Below are 19,487 nucleotides of genomic sequence, written 5' to 3' on the forward strand. Positions count from 1 at the left end.
CCATGTCGGGAATGGTCGGTAATGAGCAGTCTGCTGTGTTCCCGGTTACTACCGGAGCTGGAGGAATCGTGAATGCGGGGTTAGCGCTGTATTGTGTGGCTGGCAAGTCACCTCAGGCCGGGAGCTCAGCTAACTCACCTCCTCATCCGTCCGTGCTGAGACCACGCCCCCGGAAGCATAATTATTAATGTGGGATGTATGTTCCTTGCTAAAGAGCATTATTGTATATCAAGTTGTTATGGGTAATGTTCCACTTTAAAGAGGAACTGCAGTCTGCTCACATAATTTGTAATAAAAATATCTTTGCCATTCTGAAGCTTCCCTCCAACCATTTTGCATATTATTTTATATATACTGTGATTCTGTACTTGCCAAATATGCTGCAGAAATCTCCCTCCACTGAGTCTGGCTGCAATCATTTTAACTGTGGGCAGCTGAAGCTGCTGCCTGTTCACTTCCTGGAGTTACACAGAGGCACACCTCCAGCTCTGCAGCTCTCATTGGCCCTCCTACAAGAGTGAGAGAGCTGTGCATGATCTCATAAGCCTAGGCTTTTTTCCAGACAAGAAACAGGAAGTGGGCTGTATAAGGTATTTACTGGCAGAAAAAAAGGTTTTACTATCCAGAGTTAAAACAAAAAGAGCAGAAGATTTAATAGATGGAAAGATGAAAAAATGACTGAAGTTCCACTTTAAGGAGATTGTACAATCAGATTGTGCTGTGTGTTGTATAGTAAATACACTGATGCTTTATTCATTCCATCCACCAATCCTATTTTTTTATTTCTCGCACATGATTGGGCATTTAAAGTGAGTTCACGTTTTTTGCTGACATTCTATTGGCCGCACGGTGGGCACACACTAGACGTCTTTATCGGTGAATCATCAACAACAATAATTCCAGAACAGGGATGAGATGACGGCCCCGCCCACAGCCGGTCTATGAAGCTCCACCCCAGACACACTAGAACTGTCTACAAGCTGTCCCAGGACGCCGCTGTTCTATCAGATAGTGCCCGGGGCGAAAGGTGGGCATGTCTTTATAGCGGGCACTATCCGATAGAACAGCGGGGCTCCAGAGGGCTGCCAATCACCGGCGAGGGGTGGAAACCTTGACGTCACCTCGGTGGAGCAGCTGTTTAGCCGACGACACGAGAGAGACGATACCAATCCAGTCGTAGGGGGGTTCGTCGCAAACCACGAGCGGCACTGAACTGCGTGTATGTTAATCCTTTATTACTGTGTGATATTCCATACAATCCCAGCACACATACAGCAGAATTCTCCGCCTCTCGCGTGAAGACGAGAGGGTTGTAGCTGGTAACGCCCCCACCCCCCTCCCCGGAGAACAGGTGAGGTTACCCAGCCTCAGTGGCAGGACTTGTTTTTCTTTCGCTGTGATCACATATCCCTCCGCCAGGGTCGGAGCTCCCGGAAGAGGGCTGCTTGTTTGGTGTTCTGCCGCCGCCGGGCTCGTTCTGTTTTCTTGGTGTTTCCCGGGGTGACCGCCGTGACATCTGGTGTGGAACATTCTAGACAGTCGACTGCGGCCTCCTCTGTCTCTCCTCCCTCCTTTGTCTCTACAGTCCGGCTTCCGGTAACAAATGTCAACCCCGGCCAGACGGCGCCTCATGAGGGACTTTAAGAGGTAAGATGCCGAGTCCTGGGGGGTGGGGGCGGCTGATTTACGAGGGGCTGACCGTGTGATGTGTGTTCTTCTCTCAGACTACAGGAGGACCCCCCTGCCGGAGTCAGCGGAGCCCCATCCGAGAACAACATCATGGTGTGGAATGCCGTCATCTTCGGGTAAGAGAGACGTCACTGGGCATGTCATAGGTACAAATAGGGCCATCAGGTTCCAATAAGAAGTCACCAGGGAAAGATATGGGACACCCCTCCCCCATTATCTTATCCAGGTCTGAGGGTCCTCATGGGGGCTGGTCAGGGGTCATCAGGTACAAATAGGGAACCCCCCCCTCCATCAATTTCCAGTAGGAAGCCACCAGGTAACGATATGGGACCCCCCCCCCCTTATCGTATTCAGGTCTGAGGGTCTTCACTGGGCCTTGTCAGGGGTCATCAGGTACAAATAGGTGACCCCCCTCCCCCATCAGCTTCCAGTAAGAGGCCACACCAAGTAAATATATGAGAGCGCCCCCCCCCCCCCATTATCTTATGGTCTAAGTGTCATCGGGTACAAATAGGGGATCCCCATCAGTTTCCAGTAAGAGGCCACCAGGTAAAGATATGAGACACCCTTCCCCCATTCAGGTATGGTGGTCCTCACTGGGCCTTGTCAGGGGTCATCAGGTACAAATGGGGGACCCCCTTCCTCATCAGTTTCCCGTAAGAGGCCACCAAGTAAATATATGGGACCCCCCCCATTATCTTTAGGTATGAGGGTCATCAGGTACAAATAGGTGACCCCATACACTCCCCCTCCCCCATCAGTTTCCAGTAAGAAGCCATCAGGTAAAGATATGGGACCCCCCATTATCTTCAGGTATGAGGGTCATCAGGGACAAATAGGAGACTCCACCCCCCTCATCAGTTTCCAGTAAGAGGCCATCAGGTAAAGATATGGGACCCCCCCCATTATCTTCAGGTATGAGGCTCCTCACTGGGCCTTCCTCTACATCATATTCCGGTAAGAGAGCCATGTCATGGTAAAAGGTCACCAGATAAAGCCGTCACTGAGCCAGGTCAGGGGTCCTCAGTTACGATATGGGAACCCCCCCCCCAATCAGACTCGGGTAGTAGAGCCATCATTGGGCCATGTCTCAGTCCAGGGAAACCTCCCTCCTTCCCATCTTATTTGGGTAAGAGAGCCATCACAGGTTTGTCAGGGTAAGAGGTCAGCAGGTTACAAAAACGCCACCTCCCCTCTCCCATATCATCATATTCATGTAAGAGGGCCATGTCAGGGGTCATCAGCTACAAATAGGGGACCACTCTACCCGATCTTTTTCAGGTAAGAGAGAGAGAGGACCATGTTAGGCTAAGATGTCACCAGGTCAAGATATGAAACTCCACCCCATTATCCTATACAGGTGAGAGGAGGCATCACCGTGCCATACGAGGGGTTATCAGGTACAAGTATGGACCTCTCTGTCCTTCATAGTCATCAGGTAAAAGGAGACCTCCTCTCTACATCATATTCGGGTAAGCAAGCCATGTCATGGTAAGAGGTCTCCAGATAAAGCCATTAATGAGCCATGTCCTGGTCAGGGGTACTCGGGTACAATATGGGACCCCCATCAGATTCAGGTATGAAAGCCATCACTAGGCCATGTCTGGGTCACCTCCCTCCTCCCTATCCTATTTGAGTAGGAGAGTCATCACAGGGTAAGAGATCAGCATGTTACAAATATGGGACCCCCCCCCATCATATTCAGGTAAGAGGGCCATATCAGGGGTCAGTAGGTACAAATAGGGGACCTCCTCTCTACATTATATTCAGGTAAGAACCATCTCTGTTGGCCAGTGGTCTCTAGATAAAGCCTATAATGAGCCATGTCCTGGTCAGGGGTCCTCAGGTACAATATGGGACCCCCATCAGACTGGTAAGAGAGCCATCATTGGGTCATGTCTTGGTCTGGGGTCACCAGTTACAAATCTGAAACCCCCTCTTTCCCGTCTTATTTGGGTAAGAGCGCTATCACTGGATTTGTCAGGGTAAGAGGTCAGCAAGTTATAAATATAGGACATCCCCATCATTTTCCGGTAAGAAGGCCATGTCAGGGATCATCGGGTACAAATAGGGGACCCCTGTCTTATTCAGGTAAGAGAGGGCCATGTTAGGGTAAGAGGTCGCCAGGTAAAGATATGGGACTCCACTCCATTATCCTGTTTAGGTAGGAGAGCCATCACCAGGCCATGCCAGGGGTCATGAGGTGCAAATATGGACCCCTCTACCCTTCATTGTCATCAGGTACAAATGGGGGACCTTCTCTCTACATCATATATGGGTAAGAGGTCACCAGATAAAGCCATCAATGAGCTATGTTTTAGGGGTCCTCGGGTACAATATGGACCCCCCCCCCATCAGACTCAAATAAGAGGGCCATCATTGGGTCATGTCTCGATCTGGGTCCACCAGTTAAAAATATGAAGCCTCCCTGCTTCACATTTTATTCGGGTAAGAGAGCCATCACTGGGTTTGTCAGGTAAGATGTCAGTGGGTTAAAAATCTGTGACCCCCCCCACAATCATAATAAAGTGAAAGTCAGTGCAAAATCTAATATCCCTGCATCTATAGACACCAGGGATCTAACACTAACCTCTCTAAATGAGTATACTTACCCTTTTTGGAAGCCGATTTCACCTGCTCCGACCCAATCTCCAGTGCCGGAAGCTCTGCAGAGGACACAGACGACAATGGCTGTGAAATGTATGGGAAGTGACATCACCCATAGAGTTTCTATGGGGCTTCCGTTCTCTGTCTCCTCTGCACCGGCTACACAGAGAAGCCATGGCTGACAGCTCAGCATGGGATCCGGTCGGAATGGGTCAGATTGGCTTCCAAAAAGGATGTATACTTGTTTTTTCTTTACAGGGATAGAGAGTTTAGTGTTAGATCGCTGGTGTCTATAGATGTAGGGATTTTAGATTTTGCATGGACTTCCACTTTCAGATGGTCATGCCAGGGGTCATCGGGTACAAATCTGGGACCTCTCCATCATCCTACTTGGGTAAGATAGCCATCACTGGATCCAGGCTCATCGGGCACAAGTATGGGATTTCCCTCCACCTGACAATTGGGTAAGAGCTGTCACAAGGCCATGTCCAGGGTCATCAGGTACAAATGTGGGGCATCCCCTCCACATGCTATTCATATAGGAGAGCCGTGTCGGGGTCAGGGATAACCAGGTACACATAAGGGACCCCATCTTATTCAGATAAGGACACCAGGTAAAGATATGGGACACCGCGCCCCCCCCCATTATCTTATTCAGGTAAGAGCCACCACTAGGCCATGTCGGGGGTCACTAGGTTCAAATATAGGAACCCTACCCCTCCATCAGATTCTGGTAATTGTGCCATCGCTGGGCCATGTCAGAGGTCACTAGGTACAATTTATGAGGACCCCCAATTATATTGGGGACGATGTATGAACTGTAATGCAGCTATGTGTGATTTGCACACTTAAATCTGTATTTTGTCTTTTTGCCTTTGTCCCTTTTTTATATTTGACACATGAGGCCAATTTACCTTTTTTTGGTTGCTGCTGAAAACCAGATCAATTCAAGAAGTCACTTGAATCAAAGAATATGGACTGCACTTTTTTTAGTGTTCGACCTTGTTGGCAGATGGGCCCTCATAGTGACTCTAGCAGATGGCACCGCCTGTATCACAGTAAAACGATGCGACTTCACCAGAACTCTGTTGCAAACGCATGCCCCTTTTTTTTTTTTTTTTTTTTTTTTTTTTTTTTTTTTTTTTTTTTTTTTTTTTTTAGTGCAGTGTCACTTTTGATCAAACATTTTATGCATGTTTTATTGCATTGTGAGTTGTCACTATGTTGCCTTGGGGAATGGACCCTGTGCGGCCCCAAAACGTTGACTTATTCAACTAAGGTGACATTTCACAAAGTGTATACAGTATGTTTGCAACATAGTCCTGGTGATGTCTTGTTTTAAAGTTCAATAAAAGCACTTCCTGCTCATAGAGAAGCAGTCATGTTTAGGTTTATGCAAAACTAGGCTAAGATATGTTGTTTGCACACCAATTTCACTTTTCTGAAGTGCATGAAAATTCATAAAAATACTAGCTTATCTTCCAGCGGGGTCATTCTTTCTTTCTTCAATCCTTGTTTTTCTTCATCTGGTGCTCCTGCCAGTTTAATTTTCTAAAGGGACAACACGTCTTGACCAAATAACGAACAGGAGTAGAGTTGTCACCTGAGGATGTGATCCTCTTGTGGACTCCCAAGCTGTACGCACTTACAGCTTGGTATCCACAAGGTTTGTGCAAGGCACCAATGTCATTGTTTAAGCTAAAGGCAAGTTTTTGGATGTATAAAAACATTTGTTTAATGTGTGGGGGTTTTTTTTTTTTTTTTTTTTTTTTTTTTTGAGAATTGAGCATCATACCGATGCTGCAGCTGTCCCCCAGCGTCTCTGCACTGAGAATCGAGCCGCCGAACACTACCGATGGCTCGGTTCTCGCTCCTGGTCTGCCTCTCCACGCTCATTGGAGCAATGAGCTATTTAGGGGCGGGGAGAGGCTGTCTCTGCGGCTTGCTGAGACTGCCATCCATCAAGGCAGCTGTCTGATCCAGACTTGGGAAGTTGGGATGACGCGCTGCCTCGGCTGATGGCAGTGACATCAGCGCAGAGCGGACTTCAGACCGCTCTCTGCTGAAAACGGGTCACAGGAGTGCAAAACGATTTGCACTCATGTGAACCTTCAGAGAAGCCCAGCCTAAAAGGCTCAGGCTGGACTCCTCCTTTTTTAAAGTGTTTGTTACTCCAAAACTTCATATTCCTGATATGTCTGATCTACCATGTACTTGTATGAGAAAGTATCCTGTTCTCTTTGTATTGCTTCCTTTATGTGAAATCCCTGGTGTTCTTGTCGGTCCCTCTTCTTTCCTATTAAAAACTGACCACATTAAGTAGAACACATCGTGGTCAGTTCCCTAGTTATGCTGGGAACTCTGTGTGCTCTCCTCCAATGATCAGACCTGTCCTGGCACGTTACTGCTGCACAGCCATTCACTGGGAAGCTCAGTGAGCTGCTGCCCCCCCAACTCTTATGCAGCTGAGAACAGAGGGTGTGTGTGTGTGGATATAGATATAGAGAGAGAGAGAGAGAGAGAATGTATTTTTCTATCTATACAAAATGCCTTTCATTTCTATTTTAAATGTAATGGGTTGTTTTACAAGGTCATTGTTTACAATTATTTTAACCAGTTAAGGGGCCGCTTTTAGAGTCTAGGGGGCACAGGCGTGCCACCGGAGCCGATGCGCGTGCCTGGCACCCACGACCGCTCCTGAGAGACAGAACGCAGATCTGTCAATGTAGACGGACAGATCTCCGTTTTGTCAGAGAGGAGACAGATCTGCTGTTCATACCGATTATGAACAGCGATCGGTCTCCTCCAGGCAGTCCCATCCCCCCACAGTTAGAAACACTCCCTAGGACACAAATTTAACCCCTTGATCACCCCGTAGTGTTAACCCCTTCGCTGCCAATGATATTTATACAGTAATCAGTGGCTATTTTTAGCTCTGATCACTGTATAAATGTCAATGGTCCCAAAAAAAGTGTCTGATCTGTCCGCCGCAATGTCGCAGTCCTGTTAAACATCGCTGATCACCGCCATTACTAGTACAAAAAAAAATTAATAATAAAAATGTCATAAATCTATCCCCTATTTTGTAGACGCTGTAACCTTTTGCGCAAACCAATCAATATACACTTATTGTGTGTGTGTTTTGGTTTTTTTTTTTTTTTTTTCCAAAAATGCATATCAGCCTTATCTGGGGAAGAAATTTATTTTTTTTTATTTATTTTTTGGGGGGAATATTTATTATAGCAAAAAGTAAAAAATATCATGTGGGTTTTTTTTTTTTTTCAAAATTGTGGGACTTTGTTTATAGCGCAAAAGGGGGCAAATCCTTCTGGTCCCTAAGTGATTAAACTATTTGTATGATTAAGAGTGACATGAAGTCTGAATTTCTGCCCTATCAACTGCCTGGTGACAGACCTAGACTCCTGAGAGTGTATAGCGAAGTGCATTAACAGTCTATTAGCTATATATGATAGCTATACCATAAATTGTTGGCGTCAGTTGCCCAACTCATCAGTACCAACCTCAGATAGGTCAGCGACATACCACCTTGCTTCAGCCTATGTAAGTTTGGGTGGCTTTTTTTCCAGGTGCCTGAGCTAGCAGGCCATGACATACTGCACATGCAGTTCTTGCTCTGTAGACACCAATGGAAAGCCATTTAGTTGCAGGGATGACAGTTTCTCTACCAGTGGAGGATGTTGCTCTCATCTGAGCTTGCTTGTGGGGATGTATGGAAGATTATGAGGGTCAGTTGGTCCCAATTCTTAAGTATAGTATCCTTTTAATTTGATCCTTTTTTTTCTCCCAAACCTAAAACGCCCAGGTGCTTGCATCTGAGTGCTGATCTAGAAACAAGTGCGAGTCATATGTAAAATAAATTTTTTTAATCCGTTTATCCCACTTATTGGTTTCTAGAGGCACTGGTGATGTAGCGAAGGTCCTACAGCTGCTTCCTGGGAAGGCTACAGCATCAGTGCCTTCCAGGAAAATTTCAGTTGTAAATGGTGAGATCTCAGATGGAAAAAAGCAGCCCTTTCTCTCTGTGGCTTTATCCTTTATCCCAGGGATCTGGAGCTAATATTGATGGACTGGCACAGAAAATGAGCAAGATGAAGCTATCTGCCGAAGCTGTCTATTTTTAAAATAGCGTTGCATTTTTTACATATGTATATTTGTCATTGATGGTGTCAATTTAAGTAGATTTCCAGCCTCAACCTAACTAATCTTAAAGAAGGAGTCCCGCAAATTTTTTTTTTTTTTTTTATAAAGTCAGCAGCTACAAATACTGCAGCTGCTGACTTTTAAAATATGGACACTCGCCTGTCACAGGGTCCAGCGATGTCGGCACCTGAGGCCGAACCGTCCCTCGGTCCTCGGATGCTGCCACCGTCATCTTCGGTATGGGAATCAGAAAATGAAGCCTTGCGGCTTCACTTCACAGTTGTTTAAAAGGCTTTTATTTTCTAGTGATATCAAGAATATTATGATTGTTGTGTGTTGTTTGTTTTTTTTTTTTTTTGGGGGGGGGGGGGGGGGGGCAAGTTACGACAGCACTATCCCGTAGTTTTTAAGATCAAAGATACAACTATGTTGGTGTCCCTTATTAATTTTGCATTGTATTTTTTTTTTTTTTTTTTTAAATGTAACTGCCTACTCCCAAACTGTCATTTGAAGTAAAACACATAACCAAGTAGTATTCTCCACAATTTTTTACAAAATTACAAATACAATTAGACATGCTATCTGCCAATAGGACTTAACCAAAAAGTGCATTCTATGCATCCAAAAATATAGAAAATATACCAAATCAAATCATTATTCAACCAAAAAATAAAATAAAAGCCTCATGCATGTGTCCTGCTTCTTAATATAGGGGGTCAACAATGCCAAGAATTGGTGAAAGCAGGGGTCCGTCATCTGGAGATAATTCCGAAAATCATCTGGATTATTCTCTTGGAGCTCCCGCAGCAAAGGCATATGACATAATTGGTCAAGCAACCAATTTTTGGTCCAAGAAATCCTCCTCCTCCTCCTGTTCCTGGACTGTACCTGAGTCAAAGCAATAAGTCCAAGGCCAATAATAAATAACGCGTTATCTCCTCTGATTCCGCAACATGTCTGGTTGACGAACGGCCGTTCAGAAACCCCAAAGGGTGGCGCCCGACAATTGAACTTCCTCTTTATCGGCTTGTAGTACGTCACTACGTTCGTGTTTGTTAGCCGACAATTGTGTACCGTTTGTATGCAAAACAAGTTTTTGGCCAACGCCCTTCAGACAAAAGTCTGACGCTTTGTCTGTGGAAAATCCGATCGTGTGTATGAGGCTTTAACGCTGCTAAACGCGGTATCTCGCATTTAACAGCATTTCGTTTTACAGACGTTTTTCATTTTAACAAAAAAAAAATGATTTCTTTTTTTAAACACTTCTAGATGCAAACGCAGCTAAACACAGCATGTGAATGTGACTAAATGGTTAGACGTCGGTTTCTAGCTGTCAAGTTAAATCGTTCAGGAGAGGTTAAACAACATCCCGTGTACAGGAACCCTTAAAAAGATCTCTGCTGGGTTTTTTCCCAGCTTGTCCTTTTCTTTATTTACCACATGTAATATTTTTTCAGGACCTCATTCACAGGAGTTCCCATTTAAAGAGTACTACAAAACCTCTGGACTTATGAGCCATGGTGCAGCTGCCCAGAAAGGTTTCTTGTAATATATAAATATATATATTATATTATATATTATTTTTTTTTTTTACTCAGCATGGCTACAAGTCAGAAAACTCGATTTAAAAGACATGAATTGTGTTTTACACGATCACTATTCACTTGGTTAGAAGTCTAGATATTGAGCATAATTTTTTTCTCCTATTCACTGATACAGGTGTTCAATGGATGATCTAAATGAGCTAGCATGTGACGGACATGCATGCAAATGTAAAGCTATGGTGGGTAATGATATAGAACTGAGCAGCATTTGCATGTTTTGTCTACTTTGCCATGCTTTCAGGCTTTATTTGCCTATAGCTGAAATTCAGCATGTTGTAAGCTGTCTTTGGCATCAGACTAAGCCCTGGAACTCCAAGGTGATATGCTCCTAATAGCAGATATCAGAGGGTACCTTTTTTATGTTTTGGATCATTATTTGCATACAGGGTGTACCCAGGTTTTACTGATCCAAAGGTGTGCAGGAGATTTTGGAAGAAAATAATAAAGAAGCTGCAGTCACCTTTTTGATACCCACTATTGGTGACATATTGCTTAGTAATATAAAGTTAAATGACTTCATAATTGCAATGTTTACATCACCTAAAACTGCATAGTTACATAGTAGGTAAGGTTGAAAAAAAATAATGGCCCATACAGTTCAACCTGTGTAGGTGTACGTGTATCAATGTCTATAATTATTTCCCATATCCTTGTATGTTGCATTCTTTAAGATGCACATCCAAGAGTCTTTTAAAAATATCATTACTCCCTGCTGCCACCACCAATTATGGAAGAGAGTTCCACCACATCCTTATTGCCCTGACAGTGAAAAACCCCCTGCGCAGTTTAAGGGTAAACCCCTTCTCCTCCAATCTCATTGTGTGGCCCAGTGTCCTCTTACACTCCTTGAGAGCGAATCGTTTCGTTTTTTTTCCTATACTGGGATCACCATTGAGGTATTTTAATCATGTCCCCTCTCAAGAGTCTCTTTTCCAGCAAGAAGAAATTTAGTGCTTGTAGTCGTTCTTCATAGTTGAGGTCCTCCAGTCCCCTTATTAATTTCGTTGCCCTTCTTTGGACCCCCTCCTGCACATCCCTTCTGAGGACTGGTCACCAGAACTGGGCGTATTGCTCCAGATGTGGCCTAACCAGAGTTTTATAAAGTGGCAGGATTATCGTTTTATATCTGGAGTATATCCCCTTTTTTATGCATGCTAAAAATCTGCCGACTTTGGTAGCTGCAGCTTGACATTGCATGCTATTGCTCAGTCTGTCATCTACTAGGACCCCCAGATCTTTCTCCATCCTTGTTTTTTTTGCCCCCAACTTTACCTTTCTCCACATTAAACCTCATTTGCCATGTAGTTACCCAGCCCATTATTTTGTTCAGGTCATTCTGTAAAATTTCGATATCCTGATGTGAAGTCCCTGCTTATTTTTGTGTTGTCCACAAAAACTGAGATTGAGCTATTTATCCCATCCTCTATATCATTTATGAATAAATTTAACAGAATTGGTCCCAAGACAGAGCCTTGGGATACTCCACTTGCCACTCGAGACCAGATTGAGTACGTTTTATTTATCACCACCCTTTGGACACACCCCTGTAACCAGTTTTTGTATCTAGAACAAACCTTATGGTCAATGCCTGCAGACCTCAGCTTGTAGATTAAGCATTTATGGGGAACTGTATCGAATACTTCTGCAAAATCCAGATACACCACATCCACGGGCCTCCCCCATCTAGATGGCAGTTAACTTCCTTGTAGAATGTTAGCACATTGGTCTGGCAGGACCGACCCTTCGTAAACCCATGCTGATTACTACTGATACTTTTTTCCTCCTTTTTTGGATATAGTCCCTTATCCCCTCCAATAATTTACCTACTATTGATGTTAGGCCGACTGGCCTGTAGTTTCCAGGAATTTTTGTCTCTATTTTGTCTTGTTTTGGAACTGAACTCTATACAAAACTTAAAGTGGAAAAAAAAAAGTTTTGCCTTTTAGTTATGTTGTAATTACTTCCAGGAATACATCTGCCCCTCTGAAAAATGTCTGACTTCTTCCTGGCTGAAATTCTATTCAGCCCTGACTATGCCGGTACAGTATTTCCTCCTAGACTTCTACTGGTCATTTTTGGATCATTTCCAGTCAATGAAGGAAATGTAAACTCAAACACACTTACTGCAGGCTGCTAGCAGATAGAAGGCGACATAGAACTTGCTTCCGGAAGTACCCTCATTTGAACATGTAAACAGAGGGGCTTCATTAATAAAGCAGTAGTATGGTTACACAGTGAGCGCTGTACAAATATGCACTGTCCTCCACTTGTGTCTGGACTTTGAAGCAAGTGAGCACCATTCAGATGAGAAGCAGTACTCTTTACATGGCTCTCCTGCACATAGTGCTTATTGCCCTACCCTCTGCACTTCTCTCCTGTACTTGGAGAATATGGAGGCTGCCACTATTGACCTCTTCTTCTGGAAATGCTAGTTACCTGGCTGGCATGCAGGTCCTGTAGCTTTTAATATGGTCTGAGGCTTGACACAGAGCAGATACGCAGATCAGTTTTGGCATCCCTTTCACTTCCCGATCTGCATAATCGTTCCAGTTTCCATACAGCCAGCTATTTCAGTTTTCCATTTTATTTATTTTTTTATTTTTATTTGGCCAAGCTTTTAGGTAGAGCTGGTCTAATGGCAAATATGTTTGCACATTTTGCCTGTTGGATACATTTCCTCTCCCTCTTTTGTCAGTTGCTAGCCTTTGTATGTGAAATGTAAGGCAGTTCTCTTATAGTACCAATTAACTTCTAGGACAGACATTTTAACAAATGTAATGCATAGATAAGTCTAGGAAAAGAGACCGGGGGAGTGTGACTTAATCCTATTTCTACTAATATTCCCGAGAGCTACTGGCTCAAACATGGTGGTTTTCTAGCTCCATTATCTGTATTTAGGAGAATTGTTATAGAAAAGTATTGTGAGCTTTATATAATTTTTTTTTTTTTCTTTTCCCCATAGGCCAGAGGGAACGCCATTTGAAGATGGTGAGTAATCACTAGGGCTTTACTGTGTAGAATGTGTTTTTTGATGTGACCTTTTTACATGAGCATGGTTTTCTGGTGTCTCATGCTTTTAAGAGTTTCATAGTTTCATGTGGTTGCATATTAAATAAATAGAATTTGGTCTATTCTCTTGCATAATGAATTGGAAAGCACTTAATTTTTTAACTTGGTTGAAAAATAAGCTCACTGTAATTTTGGGAAAAAGAATGAAAAATGTGTGTATGTGTGTGTAAAATAAATATATATTATATAATTTATATTAAGCTTATCGCTGCCAGAGCTGTTTTTTGCATATTATTTTTTTGTTTTTTGTTTTTGTACACATGCTTAAAGTGATTGTAAACCCTCCATTTTTAAAAAAATAAACATATCGTACTTACCTCCACTGTGTAGCTAGTTTTGCACAGAGCTGCCCCGATCCTTGACTTCTGGGGTCTCCCGGTGGCCCACGCGGCTCCTCCTTGCATCAGATAACCCTCTAGGAGAAGCGTGCACCCGAGGCCAGCATCTGCGTCCATAGACACGAATGCCGGACTAGGTCCCGCCCCTCGTGCCTGCGTCATTGGATTTGATTGTCAGCAGCGGGAGCCAATGGCTGCGCTGCTATCCATCTATCCAATCAAGAGCCGGCACCCCGTGGAGAGAGGGAGATCGCGTCTCCGCCGACGGAAATACGGGGCTCCGGTAAGTAAAACTGGGGGGCTGGTCAGTGCCAGGTGTTTTTTCACCTTAAAGAGGAAGTAAACCCTGTATCCTCTGTGGGCTGCTTGATTTAGACAATTGCCATTTAAACCAAGCTGGACTTCTGTGTTGTATGATTTAAGGGCATTGCATATCAAAGCCTTTGTTTTACAAGGTGTGGTTCATATGACAACAATCTGTTAGAGCTAAGTGGTTTGTGTAATTAGCAATGTTTACCTTATTTTAAAGAGTCAAAAATAGCATTTTTCTGCATCTCTTGCTTTCTGTGTTTCTTATGATGTACCATGGCTGTTTATTGCCAGTTCATGATGATTCAGCCAACACTTGATTTATGGTAAGCGCTGAAAATTGAAATCAATAGGTTTCCACTTTCCTGATTTGGTTTTTGTTCTTTCCAGTGAGGCAGTGCTTCTTTTTTGTATTGCTATAGTAACCTTCAATTTGTATTACTCACTTGGGAGGTCTGCATATTGACTTCTAACCATAGCTTAGTTTCTTCCTTCTAGTTTATAGCTGTTGTGGATAATAAAACCTACCATGTAAAGTGATTTTTAACCACTTGTGCCCCGGACCATTATGCTGCCTAAGGACCAGAGGTCTTTTTCCAATTTGGCACTGCGTCGCTTTAACTGCTAATTGCGCGGTCATGCAATGCTGTACCCAAACGAAATTTGCGTCCTTTTCTTCCCACAAATAGAGCTTTCTTTTGATGGTATTTGATCACCTCTGCGGTTTTTATTTTTTGCGCTATAAACGGAAAAAGACCAAAAATTTTGAAAAAAAATGATATTTTCTACTTTTTGTTATAAAAAAATATCCAATAAACTCAATTTTAGTCATACATTTAGGCCAAAATTTATTCGGCCACATGTCTTTGGTAAAAAAAATGTCAATAAGCGTATTTTTATTGGTTTGCGCAAAAGTTATAGCGTCTACAAACTAGGGTACATTTTCTGGAATTTACACAGCTTTTAGTTTATGACTGCCTATGTCATTTCTTGAGGTGCTAAAATGGCAGGGCAGTACAAAACCCCCCCAAATGACCCCATTTTGGAAAGTAGACACCCCAAGGAAATTGCTGAGAGGCACGTTGAGCCCATTGAATATTTTTTTTTTTTTTTTTTTGTCCCAAGTTATTGAATAATGACAACAACAAAAAAAAAAATATTTACAAAAAGTTGTCACTAAATGATATATTGCTCACACAGGCCATGGGCCTATGTGGAATTGCACCCCAAAATACATTTAGCTGCTTCTCCTGAGTATGGGGATACCACATGTGTGGGACTTTTTGGGAGCCTAGCCGCGTACGGGGCCCCGAAAACCAATCACCGCCTTCAGGATTTCTAAGGGCATAAATTTTTGATTTCACTCCTCACTACCTATCACAGTTTTGAAGGCCATAAAATGCCCAGATGGCACAGAACCCCCCAAATGACCCCATTTTGGAAAGTAGACACCCCAAGCTATTTGCTGAGAGGCATGTTGAGTCCATGGAATACTTTATTTTTTGACACAAGTTGCGGGAAAGTGCCAATTTTTTTTTTTTTTTTTTTATGCACAAAGTTGTCACTAAATGATATATTTCTCACACAGGCCATGGGCATATGTGGAATTGCACCCCAAAATACATTTAGCTACTTCTACTGAGTATGGGGATACCACATGTGTGGGACTTTTTGGGAGCCTAGCCGCATACGGGGCCCCGAAAACTAAGCACCGCCTTCAGGATTTCTAAGGGCGTAATGTTGTGATTTCACTCCTCACTACCTATCACAGTTTTGAAGGCCATAAAATGCCAAGATGGCACAAAACCCCCCCTAATGACCCCATTTTGGAAAGTAGACACCCCAAGCTATTTGCTGAGAGGCATGGTGAGTATTTTGCAGCTCTCATTTGTTTTTGAAAATGAAGAAAGACAAGAAAAATTTTATTTATTTTTTTTTTTTTTCTTTTTTCAAGTTTCAAAAGTTTGTGACAAAAAGTGAGGTCTGCAAAATACTCACTATACCTCTCAGCAAATAGCTTGGGGTGTCTATTTTCCAAAATGGGGTCATTTGGGGGGGGGGGTTGTGCCATCTGGGCATTCCATGGCCTCCGAAACTGTGCTAGGCAGTGAAGAGTGAAATCAAAAATTTACGCCCTTAGAAAGCCTGAAGGCGGTGCTTGGTTTTCGGGGTCCCGTGCGCGGCTAGGCTCCCAAAAAGTCTCACACATGTGGTATCACTGTACTCAGGAGAAGCAACAGAATGTATTTTGGGGTGTAATTTCACATATCCCCATGGCATGTTTGAGCAATATATCATTTAGTGACAACTTTGTGCAAAAAAAAAAAAATTTGTCTCTTTCCCGCAACTTGTGTCACAATATAAAATATTCCATGGACTCGACATGACTCTCAGCAAATAGCTTGGGGTGTCTACTTTCCAAAATGGGGTAATTTGGGGGGGGTTTGAACTGTCCTGGCATTTTATGCACAACATTTAGAAGCTTATGTCACACATCACCCACTCTTCTAACCACTTGAAGACAAAGCCCTTTCTGACACTTTTTGATTACATGAAAAAATTTATTTTTTTTTTGCAAGAAAATGACTTTGAACCCCCAAACATTATATATTTTTTTTTAAAGCAAATGCCCTACAGATTAAAATGGTGGGTGTTTCATATTTTTTTTTCACACAGTATTTGCGCAGCGATTTTTCAAACGCATTTTTTTGAGAAAAAACACACTTTTTAAAATTTCAATGCACTAAAACACACTGTATTGCCCAAATGTTTGATGAAATAAAAAAGATGATCTTAGGCCGAGTACATGGATACCAAACATGACATGCTTTAAAATTGCACACAAACGTGCAGCGGCGACAAAATTAAATACATCTTTAAAAGCCTTTACAGGTTACCACTTTATATTTACAGAGGAGGTCTACTGCTAAAATTACTGCCCTCGTTCTGTCCTTTGCGGTGATACCTCACATGCATGGTGCAATTGCTGTTTGATTTGACATTTGACGCCAGACCGACGCTTGCATTCGCCTTTGCGCGAGAGCAGGGGGGAGAGGGGTGCTTTTTTTTTTTTTTTTTTTTTTTTGCTTTTTTATCTTATTTTTAAACTGTTCCTTTCATTTTTATTTTTTTTTTTTTATTAATTTTATTGTTATCTCAGGGAATGTAAATATCCCCTATGTTAGCAATAGGTAGTGACAGGTACTCTTTAAAAAAAAAAAAAAAATTGGGCTCTATTAGACCCTAGATCTCTCCTCTGCCCTCAAAGCATCTGACCACACCAAGATCGGTGTGATAAAATGCTTTCCCAATTTCCCAATGGCGCTGTTTACATTCGGCGAAATCTAAGTCATGAAATGCTTGTAGCTTCCGGTTTCTTAGGCCATAGAGATGTTTGGAGCCATTCTGGTCTTTGATCAGCTCTATGGTCAGCTGGCTGAATCACCGGCTGCATTTTCAGGTTCCCTGTTGGGACAGGAGAGCCAGAGAAAAACATGGAAGACGGTGGGGGGGCATTCCCTCCCACTGCTTGCAAAAGCAGTCTAGAGGCTAATTAGCCGCTAGGATTGCTTTTACATGAAAGACGACCGCTGGCTGAAAAGAATGATACCAAGATGATACCTAAACCTGCAGGCATCATTCTGGTATAACCACTCAAAGTCCAGCAACATACCAGTACGTTGCTGGTCCTTGTTGGGCATATATTGTAAACTTTTTTTTTTTCATGCAGCCTGTGGGCTGAACGAAAAAAAGATATTGATCGGTGGGTATGCCCACCATTAGAATACCTCCCTTCATCCACCCACTTCTAATGATGGGCATACATGCACCATTTATATATGCCGAAGCATGGGGGCATCCTCCCGCAAAAGGCAGGAGCAAATTGCTCCTCCACCCACTGCTGCCCCCACGCTTTGGCATATATGCTGAAGTATGTAACTGTGGTGGTGAAATCACCTCCGACAGCGCTGGAGTCACGGCTTTATATATCGTGGGAGCAAACGCTGTTGCTGTCAAGATAAATAAATCCGCGCTGCAACTGAATGGCATACCTGAAAACAATAAAATGGTTACCAACAAAACACAGTAAAGTATAAAAAATCTGAAAAGCAAACATGGTAAAACATAATAACAATAAAACATTGCAGAATAGAATAGAGTAAAAAAGAGCAGAACAATAGAGAGAGAGAATAGAGAGAGAGAGAACAATAAAACAACTATTTTTGGTTTTTTATTTTATATTTTTTTTGTGTTTGTTTTTTTATCTTTTTTTTTTTTTTTTTTTACACTTTTTTTTAGTAACTTTTGTAACTGGTTCCAGGTTTGGGTCTCTCAAAATGCAATGGCATCTTGGGAGACCCTGTGTTAGTGTGCCTAATCTGTGCAGTGCTGAACCCTACGCTAATACTCAACTAGTGTGTGGTAGCGTTCAAAACATTCACCCATGCAAAGACCAGGATTGCCAGGACAGGAGGGACAATAAGACCGGGTGTCACGCCTAAATCCGTGCTTGCTGCAGACACGACATCTTTTTTGGGGGGCTCGTTTGGTAGGGGTACTCGGGATGGCATAAAGAAAATGCCTCTCATGCAGCCGGCTTACTGCATTTGGTTGGGGAAGGTGAGGTAGAGCACCGTCTGGAAACAAGGGCTCTGACGATCTCTTCCTGGAATTTAAGGAAGGATCCAGTCCGTCCTGAAGCTCTGTATAGCACATGAGCGTTCAGCAAAGCCAATTGAAATAAACAGACACTTTTTTGTACCAGCGTCTGGCCTTACGGGCAACTAAGTACGGCGCCAACAACTGGTCGTTGAGGTCCACCCCTCCCATATTAAGGTTGTATTCGTGGACAGAGAGGGGTTTCTCCACAACACCAGTCGCCGTAGGAATTTGGGTCGTCGTGTCTGCATGAAGTGAGGTGAGAACGAAAACATTCTTCTTATCCCTCCACTTCATAGCGAGCAAATTATTATACTTCAAGCAGGCTCTCTCCCCCAGCCTAAGACGGGAATCTACAAGCCGCTGGGGAAAGCCCCGGCGATTAGGTCGCACGGTGCCACATGCTCCAATTTGCTGATCAAACAAGTGACTTAAAAGTGGCACGCTCGTATAATAATTGTCCACGTACAAGTGGTACCCCTTTCCGAATAAGGGTGACACCAAGTCCCACACTATCTTGCCAGCGCTTCCTATGTAGTCAGGGCAGTTTGTCGGCTCTACGTGACTATCTTTGCCCTCGTAAACCATAAAACTACATGTATAGCCTGTGGCCCTGTCACAGAGCTTATACATCTTGATCCCGTATCTGGCACGCTTGCTGGGAAGGTACTGTTTGAATGACAAGCGGCCAGAAAATCAGGGACTCATCAACGCAGACAACTTGATGGGGAGTAAACAAGTCTGCAAAACGTTGGTTGAAGTGGTTTACGAGGGGCCGAATTTTGTAGAGCCGATCGTATGCAGGGTCTCCACGAGGACGACAGAGTTCATTGTCGTTGAAGTGCATGAACCGCAAAATCTGCTCGTATCGTGCCCTGGCCATGGAAGCAGAGAACAAGGGCGAATGGTAAATTGGGTCAGTGGACCAATATGACCGCAACTTACTCTTTTTATTCAACCCCTTGAGGAGGGAAAGGCCCAGAAAGGTCTTAAATTCGGAGACCGTAATTGGTCTCCAATCTCTGGCAAGGGAGGACTGGGGATTAGCGGC

At 43.4% G+C, this 19,487-nt stretch overlaps 1 protein-coding gene across 1 annotated transcript in view; it reads left to right on the forward strand.

Annotated features, from left to right (window-relative positions):
* Positions 1–992: 992 nt before the first annotated feature.
* Positions 993–19,487, forward strand: part of UBE2A (ubiquitin conjugating enzyme E2 A) — a 28,836-nt gene continuing 10,341 nt past the window's right edge. The window contains exons 1-3 of the mRNA XM_073599324.1: positions 993–1,647; positions 1,725–1,805; positions 13,024–13,049. Of these exons, the coding sequence (XP_073455425.1) occupies positions 1,604–1,647; positions 1,725–1,805; positions 13,024–13,049 (151 nt within the window). The 5' untranslated portion in view covers positions 993–1,603. The remainder of the gene's footprint in view (positions 1,648–1,724; positions 1,806–13,023; positions 13,050–19,487) is intronic.

The sequence above is a fragment of the Aquarana catesbeiana genome, linkage group LG09 (assembly GCF_042186555.1).
Source record: "Aquarana catesbeiana isolate 2022-GZ linkage group LG09, ASM4218655v1, whole genome shotgun sequence".
Classification (NCBI taxonomy): Eukaryota; Metazoa; Chordata; class Amphibia; order Anura; family Ranidae; genus Aquarana; species Aquarana catesbeiana.